A 14,243-nucleotide genomic window follows, 5' to 3' on the forward strand; every position below is an offset into this window, starting at 1 on the left:
TGGAGGTTCAGACCACCAGTTACCAATTTTAAGATGAGATTATCTTTTTCCTAAAGATGTACTACTGTCTTGAAAACCCAATACCTAGGGTCACTGAGTAGGAATCCACTTCCGGGCATTAGAATGGATTATCTTTTAAAGTAGCACCTATTCTTAGTGCCTCTGAAGTTCTGCGTCCTAGTATTTACTATCTCTCTCATCTACATATGTATTTCAGTGCTTGAAGTTCACTTATGTTTTTCCTAGTTCAGATAGCTATTTAAAATATTTAAAATCATTTTTACTCATTGTGCATAAGCTTTTTTATACTTAGGTTCTCAGGAAAATATAGTTCTAAAACTACCCCAAATGCAAATTTCTTTGAGCTCAGTTATTGTTTTTGCTACATAGATTTTATGTTTCAACTTTTATGCGCAGAAACTTGTTCTAAGTTGTATCACTAACATATCTTTTTTAAAGCAAATGTATCTTTCATGCTTATTATTTGTTTGATTATAATCTTTTTTAAAGCAAATGTATCTTTCATGCTTATTATTTGTTTGATTATTTTCCTTTTATCATTGTTTCTTTGTGGGTGGCTTAACCATGCTAACTATCTCATTTGTTCACTTTTACGCAGCGAGTCTATAATCCTGTTTTGTCTCCCTTAGCACATGTTCTTTTATCTTTGCCATCTCTTATGAAACCCATATACTTTCTTTTTTTTTTCTTTTTTTGTGAGTGAGAGAGTGAGTGAATGAGACAGGGACTGAGTCAGTCAGTGAGGCAGGGAGCAACTGAAGCAGTGAGTGAGAGTGAGACAGTGAGTGAGTGAGTGAGGCAGTGAGTGATTCGAAATCCATATACTTTCATGTTGCTGTATTTCCTGGAAAATAATTGTGGATTGATTCTCCTTGGGTCCCATAATTCAATTCTTATATATCTTCCTTAGAAAATAAGTGTATGATAAAATTACTTATTAAATCTTTGGGAGCCAAAGGTTTGGGAGCACAGGTCTATCCTGACAACTCCTGGATTGTCGTGAGTCAGAAGCATGTGAGCATGAACTTTTAAAAATGAATAGAATCAGCTCACTCACCTCTTGACATTTATGTTCCTATCTGGAAAATGGGCAATATATGTCCAGCATACTCTTTAAGACTTCAGAAATTAATATAAATAATTAGTGGAATTAATAACAAAATAGTGGAATAAGTATAATTCATGTTTAAGTATAGCATATAGCACAAGACATACAATTATTATGAATAAATACAGCAATAATTATGAGGGTTACTGTGTGCCAGATGTTTTACATCTGTCAACCCATTATTATCTACAGTCCACTAACTCATGGACATTTTGAAGCTTCTTTGTGCATACGCATGTGTCCTTTTCTTCCCTTCTTTTATTCCTGGCAGCAGCCACCCTGTGAGGTGAGCTGTGCATTATTATCTGCTCTGGAATGAATGCAAAGTCTTTAAGAGCTTAAGTCGGAACTCCAGATCATGCACCTCTCTAAGTGGCCCGCATGATTTTCCAGGAGTATGGTGACCCAGCTGGACCACACTACCATCTGGAATAGCTAGTACCTGGTTGAGCTCAAGGCTGGATTGCATTTAGACCTTGGTGCCTGGGAAGGGCCTGAGGAAATCAGTCTCTCTGATTGAATGCTTTGGACTCAAAAGTTGTGGGTTCATCCAGATAACCCCAACATACTCTAGAAATTACATGATGTGTTATGCGTATTATTACATGAAAAAGATTGGTAATTTCCAAAGTAGATTATTTTAATCTCAGACACCAATTCATGGCTAGTTGGCAACTTTGCAGAAAGTAAAGAGCCTCACAGAGCCATATTCACCAGTCCTATCTAACATCATTGAAGATGACTTTTAGACTTTTAGAGGTAAGGTTTGTTCATTGCGTTGATTTTGGTGACCAGCGTGCGTTAACCTATGAAGCCTGTCTATGAATTCCCAGGCAAGCATTGTGGGTGTGTCAGACTTGATTTTAGGGAACGGTCAGTAGTTTTGTCACATCTCACAGTAAATATTCTTCAGTGCCAACCTGGAAATTTACCTTTCGGAATCTTCTGTCAATGAATTGGTTTGACTAGGCTGCCCTTTATAAAGGATTCCACATCCCTGAAAAAAGTTACAATGATGCATTTCCAAACTCAGAGGAGGAATGGTTTAGAGCTTACATTCTGAAGAGCGGGTTTGCAGAATGCTGCAAATGACAGTGAAAGTCCAAAAGCCACTAGCAGGGTCCCCCATGTGGGTTAACCCTCTGGTGAATGCCCTCTGACTGGACCAGAGGTGGGGAAGTCCATGTTATCAGAACATTGTAGGGTGGGTTATCCTACAATGAGTTAGGTCAATCTGTGTCATCTTGTCATCCATCTTCCTCTTGATCCAACATATAATTGCTCCATTTAATATTTTCTGCTCTGTTGTCAATTGAGGTTTTCTGTTTTATTCTGCCATTATTGTCCAGCCATTTGCTCTATTTGGTCTTGATTTTGTGTGTTTTTCTGTATTTGAAACCTCTATTAGGTAAATTTACAGAGACAACAACTGGATGAGTAGATTCAAAGGGACGTGGCAGGGGAGGCTGGTGGGAAATGGGGAGCTAACATTGAGTACCGGAAGAAGAAGAAACGACCTGGGATTGATTGTGGTGATAGTTGCACACCTCTTATGAAAGTGGTGGAACTACTAAAATGTACAAAATGTGAATTGTGTGTCAGTGAAACTGGTAAAAATAAACTCATTTTTCAAATGAGTTAAAATTAAGGAAGTGATTTGTGGAGGATAAGCTGAAGACCACAAGAGAAAAAACATGTTTGAACTCAGAGTTTAGATTTAGATGTTTAAATACTCATTTGCTCGTTGAGCAGGGCTCTTGCCACAGTGCCTATTCTGAAGGCTGTTCCAGACCTACAATTCATTTCTGGGCTCTGTCTTTCAGGGTTTGTGATTAGTGAGCCAGAAAGGCTTTACTTAATTACTATTTGACAAGCTTCTAATGGCGCTCTCTCCGTGGTGTTAATTCTACTTGCATCAGCTCTTACTACTCCTCTGATGGGCCCAGCACCTAAGATAGCTTGCACCCCTTTCCTGCCATTTGATCCTTGTGGAAGGACGTGCTAATCGTTCCAGGGTCTGAGGGCTGGATGTCCCTAGACAAGATGGAGCGTCTATTTCATATCTGGTCTCCATGGAGGCAGAAACCGGTCCCTGTCCACAAGCTAGTTTAGTTCAGTTATTTTCTGGGAAAATAATGTCAGAAAACCCTGGAGTTTTAAGGCAGGACCCTTTATCAGTGATGGTGATGATGATGACGACAGTGATGATGGTTGCTGAACTCCTACTGGAGAGATGTCTGTCACCTCTATACACACCTACAGGGGTGAGGGTTCCTGGTGCCGGTTGGTCATTTGGTGCTGGATGGCTACAATAAGAGACATCGTCAGAGCGTGATGGATATTGGGAGGTGGCAGCCTAGGACAGAGCCTGGGAATCTGTGTTTCCTAAGCGCAGTCTAGAACTCGTAATGCTGAAGTACTCTTTAACAGCTTACTATAGCCTCCGTGTCCCCCGCACAAGTCCAGTTTTCTAGCCATTTGACATGGTTTTCTGATTCAGATGGGCTTCCCATCATACTGCTATCACGCAACCTCCTGCCCCCCACCTTCTCCTGTTCATTTGCCCACTATTTAAAAGCTGTCTAGAATGGGCACCAGGAACTAAAGTAAAACAAAGCACAGGGCTTGCAACCTCCAGGCTAAAGAAGTTCCCAGGCTAGTCAGGAGCCAATTAGGAAGCAAAGGAGGTACTGTAGAACAGTACAGATGTTGGACTAAATTGCAGTGGGAGCAGCTTCGCCTTGATGGGAAGTCAGGTGATGCGCCCTGGGGGAGAAGCTCTTTCAATTGAGGCTTGAAGGAGAAGCTGTTTTTTTGGATGCCTGGTAAACACAGGAGAAAAGGCTTTGTGGCTGGTGCACCTGACATGTGACAGGAGCAACAGGTTCTTTTTTCATTTTAATGCACTATCATTTTTGTTGTTGGAAACACAAAAACAGGCAGAACATATACCAATTCCAACAATTTCTATGTGTACAACTCAGTGGAATTTTATTACATTCTTAAAATTGTGCCGCCATCTCATCCTCCTTTTCTGCAGCCCTTCCCTTAGTCGTGGAAGGGAAGTGTGGGAATGTCCCCAATTAGAGAAATACCAACCCGTCAGGGACATCCAGAGTTGAACTGTGGTTTCTCATTTGTCTGGTAACATTTAATCATCTGTGTGGAGGGCTGGGGACGGGAGGAGAAGGCAAAGAGCATTCAACTGTGGACTTTTCCCCTTTTAGAAAGCATGTGTATTTTAGTTTTCACCCACTGCTGCAGAGTCGAATTTCACTCTTAGCAACCTGGAGGACGCAGTAGAACTGTGAGCCCCTACGTGGTTTCCAAGCCCGTAAATCCTCATGGAAGCACAGGCCCACATCGTTTTCCCTTGGAATAGATGCTAGGTTTGAACCACCAACCTTATGGATTGGCAGTTGAGTGTTTTAACTATTGGAGCACCAGGAGTCCTTTCTAGGTTTTTCCACGTATAAAATGTGAAACAACACATGCTACAATGAGGATGGGCGTGTCTACAGAGGCCAGGTTATGAAGTTCTTGTCTGTTACAAATGTGGTGAGAGTTTGCGTTTTACCGCATTAGCCCATTTTCCTGACATAGCCTTGTTACTTTTGTTTTTTGTTTCCCTTTTTCCGCTAATGATCTGTATCTTTGAAAGATCCTCTCCCATGACAGTATGACATGATGAAATTTCCTGGTTCTCATGCAATACCTTGGAAGCAGGAAAAACTAAGTGATAATTTTCTTTATCCCACCTGGGAGCTCCAACTTCAACATTCATTTTCTCCTGTTGACACCGCTTCATTTCTGAAGCTGAAACTTTCAAGGGTAGTGGGGAGCTGCCCCATCGGACTCTTCTTTGATTTGAAACTCGTGCTCTCAAACATCTTCAAATGAATGGTGATCATGGTTAACCCTGAATATGAAGGCTTCCTGCCCTTCTGGCTGCACTTTATCCGAGACGTTTATGCTCACGGAAGCAGAGTGCCCCATCTTTCTTGGAAACCGCTGCTATAGTCAATATTCTTTGCCACTCCATGAGTCAAAGACAACAATTCCTTGGTCTACTTTTGCATATGCAGATGAGACCATTGAACACACCAAGGCTCAGATGGAGCTCAACTCAGTTCTCAAAGTGACATCGCTGCTTTTTAACACTTTAAAGACATCTTACAGCAAATTTGCCAAATGCAACATGATGTTTGATTTCTTGACTGCTGCATTGGATGTGGAGCCAAGTAAAAGGAAATCCTGGACAATATCCATCGTTTTTCTGTTTCTCATGATGTTGTGTATTGGTCCAGGTGTGCAGATTTGTGTTTTCTTTACATTGAGGCATATTCCATACGGAAGGTTGCTGTCTTGGCTCCTCTTTCCTTCCAGCTGGCTTCAGACTCGCTTTGCTTTGAGCAAGCAAGGTGTGCCATCTGTTTTTCACAGGTGGTTAATTAGATCCTCCAATCCCGATGCCACATCCTTCTTCCTATAGTCTGACTCCTCAAATTATTAGTTCAATAGACAGTTGGGGTATAAGGTGAGTAAATATGGTGACAGGATACCACCCTGATTTTAAAACATTCAGCATCTCCTTGTTCTGTTTGAACAACTGCCTCTTGGTCCACGTACAGGTTCAACATGAGCAAAATGAAGTGTTTTAGAATGTACATTCTTTCCCATGTTATTCATAAGTTGTTATGATCAGCACAGTTAAATGCCTTGATGGTAAAGCACAAGTAGGCATCTTTTTAATATCCTGTACTTTCTGCCAAGAGTCATCTGGCATTAGCAATGAAATATTTTGTTTCATGGCCTCTTAAGAATTTTGCTTGACTTTCTGCCACAACCAGTTTTGACTTCTCATCAGCAAAATTTTACTTGTATATTATATTAATGATATTAATTAATATACTGTATAGTAGTGTGCGTGTCCGTGTGTCTATCTACCAATCATATGCCAGTTTGTCATATTGTGGTAGCTGTTGCGTTGTTGGAAGCTATGCCATCAGCATTGCAAATACCAGCGTGTCGCCCACGGTGGACTGGTTTTAGTGGCCCTTCTAGACTAAGACAGATTGGCATTCCACGTCTGAAAAAGTCACCTCGGAATATACTTGTTTTGCTTTAAGTTGCATCACTTTCCCAAATTTTGTCCAATTTAGAACTTAAAAAATTCTTTATTTTCCATATGCTAAAACAATAAAAGTATATTTTAGAACATGGGCAAATAAAATATACATTATTCTTTATATTCTTTTCACTGAATAATTATGGATATTTGGTTTTCTAATACATTCTAATGTATTCCGCACACTGTGTGCAAGTGTTAAGCCATGTATACATTTTCTCACTTTTAGCATAACGTGACTTTAAGTATGTCCTTATTTCATTGTAAATACTCATAAAAGCCTGTTCTGGTGTATTTCTGATCTGCTTTGGAAAATTCATCATTGAAAGTCAACAGAAAATTATATAAGGTTTTACATACTGATACATAATTTGCCACATGTATATGTAGTGGTTACTGAATCCACAAAGATCATCACAGGTCTTATTTTCTCAAGTAGCTGTTTCCAATAAGCGTGGTAGGTTGCAGAAACAATAGAGGGAACTCCAGAATAAGTTGGATGGGGACAAACAAGAAGGAATGAATTCCCAACAAATATAACTGGTTCAAATATTGAGTGCATTGAGCACACAGCTGCATTTAATCAATGTGTTCCTAGTAGACCTTTAGACCATAAATGTGCAAAGCTTCGGTGAATCACTTTTTCCAAAATCCTGGCTCTGAGAATGACTTGTGTTTTCCTTCTTTTCTAGAGTGACCGTCTTCTTATCAAGGGAGGCAGAATTGTCAACGATGATCAGTCCTTTTATGCTGATATTTACATGGAAGATGGCTTAATAAAGTATGTATCTGGACCCCTTCTCTCTATCTGCTTCATACTCCTTCTCTTTATTAGAGGCTCAGAAAGACACCGGCTCCTTTTGACTTACTACAATGCTGGTTTTCTGTGTCTCATTTCTTGTTCTCCTTCAAAATCACTGTTTATTCTAGCCCTTAAGTCTGGGTGCACATAATTCCTAAAAAGGGGGAGCCATTCTTAATTCTAACACTTGGTTTGTAAAAGTTACAGAGAATATAATCATCAGAGTGATGTTGAGGGCCCTTTGTACAAGCTGCATTGAAGGACATCCGTTGGGAAGACATGGTTACTGTCCTCAAGAATTCTGAAAATAAAAAAATAAATAAAATACACAAGTTATAAAGCCATTTACCACTGAGTCAACCTTTCATTGAGATTGGGGGGCATAAGTGGTTTGCACTTAACTGGTGATCTAAAGGTTGGTGTTTTGCATCCACCCTGCAGCACCACAGAGGACTTGTGACTACCCCAAGTGTGTAAGAGTCAAACTGTGTATTTTCAATGACTGGTTGTCCAAAGCAAATTGGCATATCTTTTCTTCAAAATCCCTCTGAGTGGACTCCAGCCTCAAATTTTTTGGTTAGCAGACTAATACCTTAATGCTTTGCAACCACTCAGGGACTCTGTCTCTTAGCCACATGATCTTCCAGCTCAGGGAAAGGTTACAAAGGTCTTTTATCACTGCCGATAAATGCATTAGGGGCACATTACCCTTCCATAACCTTAGCACAAAGGATGTTCTGCTCTAGCTCTGTGGGTCAGCAGACCTAGCTCCTCCAATTAACTACCTGGAGGCACTCACTCTGCTAGTGAAATCCCTGCAAATCCATTGCTTTTTCTCATGCTCTTGGCATTGGTGCTGCCACTGCCACTTCTCCGCCACTTCTCTGGTGTCCCAGCTCCCTATCTTATAGATTTAGGAGGCTCAGTGTAGGGCTTTACTATTGCTTTCTTTCTTGAGGTTCGTGGGATCTCCCATTATTGATTCTGAATTGACTGACTTTATACCTACCATGATGACAGAACTGACCAATAACCTCATCAGAGGCTCATGTATCATCTTAGCATGTTCCTCCCACTTGGTCATTTGTTGGGAGTTACCAAGATTATGGCTAGAAGAGTCATGGCAAGTAATTCACAGCACCATAATCATATCAAGCAAAGTATATCACTCCACTGATAAGATATTGTATGATTATATCCATGTTATTCTGTTAGCTGTCTCTAGCCGCTTTCTAATATATATATACACATACATACACACACATAAATAATCCAACTGTATCGAATGGGAGAAAGATTTTTGCCATAGACTATCTCTTATTTTTAAAAATGTGGCTTATATCTGACTTCCTGTAGCCCGCTCGTAATAGGCCTGAAGTCTGGGGTGGCTTTGACTTGTATGTGGTTTCGAAGCACACTTCTTTTAATAATCATTTCTAAGACTGATAGGCTTCTTGAGAGTAAGGACTGTGTTATGTCCATCTCCTTATCTTTAGCACTTAACCTAGTATTCTCTACACTCAACACAAATCGATTCTGACTCATAATGACCCTATAGGACAGGGAAGAGCTGCTCTTTTGGAGTTTTGATCTTTACAGAAGCAGACAGGCTCATATTTCTCCCAAGGAGCAGCCAATATGTTGAACTACTGACCTTGTGCTTAGAAGTACAGCCCCCAACCCACTAAGCCACCAGAGATCTACCTTTAACTGTGGGCCTTGCATTAGCACAAATGGGTTATGGTGCCTCAATGTGAGTTCCAGGCAATTTGATGGCAGTGAGTTAGTAACTGGAAGGTTGACAGTTTGAAACCACCCAGGAGCCCCGGTGGTGTAGTGTTGGGCTGCGATCCATAGTTTGAAACCACTAGCAATTATGAGGGAGCCCTGGGTTTGCCACTCCCATAAAGAGTTACAGTCACAGGTTTCCTGAGGCAGCGTTGCCTCTATGGCAGTGAGTGAGCAAATTGCAACACAGAAGACTCATGGGGCACGTGTGTGTTAGAACGGAACTGGGCTCCATTGGATTTTACATGGCGGATTTTTCCAAAGTAGATTGCCAAGTCTTTCCTTCAAGATGCCTCTGAGTGGACTTGAACCTCCAAGTTTGCTGAACTATTTCTGTAAACATTATAAGCAAGAACATTTTAGGGAATAGTTCTATACTGTAACACATCATGTCTCTCTGACTCAGAGGTAGCATGTGCCAGGCATTGTGTTAAAGATCTGACCTGCCTCCTCTCACCTAATTGGCCATCAGCCCCATGAAGTATTATTATGACCCTGTTTTCTCAGATTACAGAAAAGAGGCACAGAGAAGGTAACTAACTTGGAAAAGGGTAAAGGCCAAAATGTTAGTTATATACATCGAATAAACAACGCTCAGTTGCCTTGCCAGTTTATATCGCTCTCTTTCCTATTAAAAGCAGGATCTTTGGAAGTACCAGGTTAACTAGCCAACACAAAATAATAATTTCTTCAAGATAAAACCCATAATTGATCATCTATTTTTTCAGTTACTAAACATTTACATATCTTTGGAGGTAGCAACATTTAAATGTCTTTGAAGATAACAAATTCCTTAATTTAGAGATTTTTCAGGAATGGGGAAAAAAATTAGTACCTAATGCTCCTTTACCATTTCAGAGTTCATGGCAGGCATCACTAAAAGATCACAAAACTTTTTGTTATGGAGCCTTAATGCAGGATTGGAGTCTAAATTCACAACATGCCAGACGATCACTGCCAGAGTTGAATAAAATGAATCCTTTTTGTCATATTTGTTTGACTAGCCTGGAAGGCAACTTGCCAAGGGTGTTATAGATGGAATTTAGCCATAGATGTATGCCTTGATAAAGGAAGAGTTTGAATAAACATGATCTTCATGGGGTTTTGAAATGTTGTATTGATCCAAAGCAGCCTTAGATCATAGAGCAGAAAGACAGAAGCAATGTCCTCCATGTGTTACATAATTGTTTGTAATAGCGTGGAGTTTTGTTTTGTTTTAATGCAGGTGGGTTATGATTGGCCTGCTAACTGCAAGTTCTGGAATTTGAATCCACCAATCCCTCCGTAGGAGTAAGATGAGGCTTTGTACTTCAGCAAAGAGCTATTGTTGTTAGGTGCCATCAAGTTAGTACCAACCCATAGCGACCCTATGCACAGCAGAAGGAAGCACTGCATTGTCCTGTGCCAGCTTCACACTTGCTCATCTACTGAGCCCATGGATGCAGCCACTGTGTCATTTCACCCCATTGACGTCCTTCCTCTCCTTTGCTGCCCCTCCACTTTCTCTAGCCTGATGTCCTTCTCCAGGGACTGTCCTCACCTGAGAATATGTCCAAACTATGTAAGATGAAGTTTTGCCATCCTTGCCTGTAAGGAGCATTCTGGCCTTACTTCATCCAACTCAGACTGGTTTGTCCTATTGGCAGTCCATGGTACTTTCAATAGTTCTCTCCAGCACCACAATTCAAATTCAAATGCATCCGTTCTTCTTCAGTTTTCCTTATCCAACCTTCACATGCTTATCCATCCTTATCCAACCTTATTCAGTTCCTTATCCAACCTTCACATGCATATTAGGTAATGGAGAATACCATGGCTTAAGACAGTGCAACTTAGATCTCGAAGTAACAGCCTTGCTCTTCAATACTCTGAAAAGGTCTTGTAAACAGTTACAGCTTGGAAACCCAAAAGGTCAGTTCGCTGTGTCCCACAGAGTTTCTATGAGTCAGAATCAACTTGGTGGCAGTGGGTTTTGTTTGGGTTTCTGTGTGTAGGGAAGTCTCCCTGAGGCATTGTGTCACATACTATGTTAGATATCATTGGGACTTAAATCATCGTGCTACCTGGTTTCAAGGCTTTTCAGGGAGCTGAGTAACTTTTAAAACACACATAGGAGCTAGAATGTTGGTATCCACTATTACATTAGTAAAGCAGATGATAAGTGCTGAGAGCGTCACAGGAGGAAGAGGGCTATCGAGAAGGAGAGTGGCCAATAATAGTAATAGCTGACACTTACTAAATTCCGATATATGATAATTGATGATTTCGTGTGAGTGTATGTGTATATGTGCTCAACAGTAGCAACACATTTAATCCAGAAAATAATCCTATGGAGGAGGTCTTATCATTCTGTGAATAAAATAATGGCGGCATGGCAAGACTATGTAGGCCAATGACCCACAGCTGGTAAATGGTAGAGCCCACCTTGTGAATCCAGCTAGCCTGCACCCAGAGCTCAGCCGTGCTCTCAGTTATTAGACTCAGCTGTCAGGGGAAACTTGACAGAGCAGGGAAGATAGAAGCTGAGCCATCAAGGATGAATGTGACCTTTATTCAAGTGGTGGAGGAAAAAGGGGAAGGCAGATTCAATGTTATATTGGGTGTGAACATGCGTGCAATGTCATTTGGGAAAATAGAGAACCCATGTAATTCTTCCTGCCCTTAGTTCCTGATTTTCCTCTGCGGAAAGCCGGCGAGAGTGGAACTGAACTGGACAGTGTCTGGCCACGTAGAACGGGGTCAAGTCAGAGGCCGCCTTCTTTGTCACGGTGTGTTGTGAACTGTGGTGGGTCTGGAACCCAGTGGTGATGTGGTAAATTGAACTTGGAGATGTCATGAATGGTTTATTTTAATTGCGGAACTTGTAGCTTGGCAGGGCAGTAGTGGACTTGTTATTCCCAGTTCTCTGTGCCTTTCCTGGCTAGCTTTGAGGAACAGGGGAAACTATGCACACCGCTGGCAATGGGGTGCATCCATCCACAACATATTTTCTTTAACCGCTATCAAGTCAGTCCCCAATTCAAAGCAATGCCATCACCATGAAACAGTATGATGCCTGGTCTTGCACCATCCCCAGGATTGTTTTTGAATGGAATCATTGAGACTCACAGGGTCTTCACTGGCTCATTTTTGGAAGTAGGTCACCAGCCACATCTTGGCCCTTCTTAGTCTGGAAGTTCTGCTGAAACATATAGCAACACACAAGCCTCCACTGACAGATGGGTGGTGGCTGCACATGAAGTACACCGGCCAAGAATTGAACTGGGGTCTATGGCACAGAAGTGAGAATCTACCACAGAACTAACACCGACCAAGAATTGAACTGGGGTCTATGGCACAGAAGTGAGAATCTACCACAGAACTAACTAACTAACTAACTAACCCACAAGGCAAGGGAGGTTTAAGAGTAATGTAAAAACACCAGTGGCTTAGCAATCATAGGTCTACCTGGCACTGTATTGGGAAGGTTTAACTAAGTGTCTAAGTAAGGGTGTGAAATCCTATGTGAGCCAAAAGCCACTCTGGATTGTCTGTAAAGTATCGTTGTGTAGGAAAGAGTTGTTCGACAATTTCCATGTGTGATTATGCCCTCGGGGTACTCTTTCGTTTGCTCTTCGTCGTGTCTTCTCTCCTGGTCCTCCCTGGGATGCTCGGCAGCCTCCTGGGCAAAGCTGTGTGTGGTGGGGGTTGTCATCGTCACCTCCACTTGAGGTTCCCCTTGAGATGCTGGCCACTCAAAAGTAGCTGTTCTTGGGAACAACTGAGTCTCTGACCTTTTCCTTGCATGGGGCGGGGGTTAGGGGAAGACTAAGGTGGGACAGGACTCAGTCAGATTCCCTTTTGCTTCGATGAACCCATTGCTTGGACAGCCATGTCTCCACTTTGCTCTTTACATGGATGCACGGTCTCCTGTCTCTTCTAACATTTCATTATTTTACATTTTTGAGATCTTTCTCTACATATTATACTATAAGCCTAAAGGATAAAAAACAAATCAAAGGAGTAACAAATAACTTAAAAGTTAGAATACTAAGCCAAACAGATAAATGGTCCCATCAACCACTCCTCAGGTTGCTGTATATCTATAAAACATTGTTTTCTATTTGTATACCCACTGCCGCCACACTTACTCCGAAGCATGCCAACTTCAAGTGTGTCAGAGTGTGATGGTGTGTGCCTCCTAGGGATTTTGATGGTTGATTTTTCACATGCAGATTGCCAGACCTTTCTTCCAAGACACCTCTAGGCAGATTCAATCTCCACCCTTTGGATTAGCAGCTCCACATGCAGCACACTGTGCCACAGGGATGATCCTCCATGGATGTACTTGCCTTTAAGGATTACCAGACTTGTGAATGACTTTGATGAATATATGTTGTAAGATTTAAAATTCTTATATCACACTGTGATTTTCTTGGAGTTGTTCTCTTAACCTTCCAGTTGTTTACTTCCTCGCCAGGCAAATTGGAGACAACCTAATTGTCCCTGGAGGAGTGAAGACCATTGAGGCCAATGGGAAGATGGTGATCCCAGGAGGCATTGACGTCCACACTCACTTCCAAATGCCATATAAAGGGATGACCACAGTGGACGACTTCTTCCAAGGAACAAAAGCTGCCTTAGCAGGTGGCACCACCATGATCAGTAAGTCCGAAGATTTTACACGCGCACATCCCTGGAAGTGTGTGTTTAATGTGCTTGCTGATGGCAACCTGTAAGCCGTTTGCTGTCTAGTTGATTCCAACTCGTAGTGACCTTACATGACAGAGAAGAACTGCCCCATAGACTTTGAAAGGCTGTCATTTTATTTTCATAAATTTTATTCATTTTGCTTTTGAGAATATGCACAGTGAAACTAACACCAGCGTAGCAGTTGTAACGTATTGTTTAATCACGTGGATTATATCCATGCATCCTTTGAGTTACACAACCATGCTTAGCTCCTTCTCTGAGTTGCTTCTCCCCTATTAACAGAAACTCCTGTCCCCTGATGTCCCTGCCTAATCTGCCAAGTTGCTGTCTCCACTTTGATTCCATGTAGATAGTTATTAACAAAGCAAGATGCTCACGGCAGACCTGTTTTCCTAATTAAGCCAAACTACTGTTTGAAGGACCGCCAGCGTCTGCCTTGGAGGCAAGGATGGCGAGACTTTGTCTCACATCCCCTGGACAGGTGATCATGAGACCAGTCCCTGGAGAAGGACATCGTGCATGGTCAAGTGGAGGGCCAGATAAAAGAAGAAGACCCTCAGGGAGATGGATGGACACAATGGCTGCAGCAATGGGCTCAAGCCTGGGCACAAGTGTGAGGGTGACACCGCACCAGGCAGGGTTTCATTCTGTTCTACATAGGGCCACGGGTGGCTCCTAAAACTTTGGTTTTAAGAAGACATCAA

At 41.7% G+C, this 14,243-nt stretch overlaps 1 protein-coding gene across 3 annotated transcripts in view; it reads left to right on the forward strand.

Annotated features, from left to right (window-relative positions):
• DPYSL3 (dihydropyrimidinase like 3) overlaps window positions 1–14,243 on the forward strand; it is a 163,892-nt gene that overhangs the window by 112,236 nt on the left and 37,413 nt on the right. For all 3 annotated transcript variants that reach the window (XM_004696703.2, XM_004696704.2, XM_045284859.1), the window contains exons 2-3: window positions 6,950–7,038; window positions 13,307–13,491. In XM_004696703.2, coding sequence (XP_004696760.1) covers window positions 6,950–7,038; window positions 13,307–13,491 — 274 coding nt within the window. The remainder of the gene's footprint in view (window positions 1–6,949; window positions 7,039–13,306; window positions 13,492–14,243) is intronic.

This window comes from Echinops telfairi, unplaced genomic scaffold (genome assembly GCF_000313985.2).
Source record: "Echinops telfairi isolate 266 unplaced genomic scaffold, ASM31398v2 ScPeMD7_7469;HRSCAF=8507_0, whole genome shotgun sequence".
Classification (NCBI taxonomy): domain Eukaryota; kingdom Metazoa; phylum Chordata; class Mammalia; order Afrosoricida; family Tenrecidae; genus Echinops; species Echinops telfairi.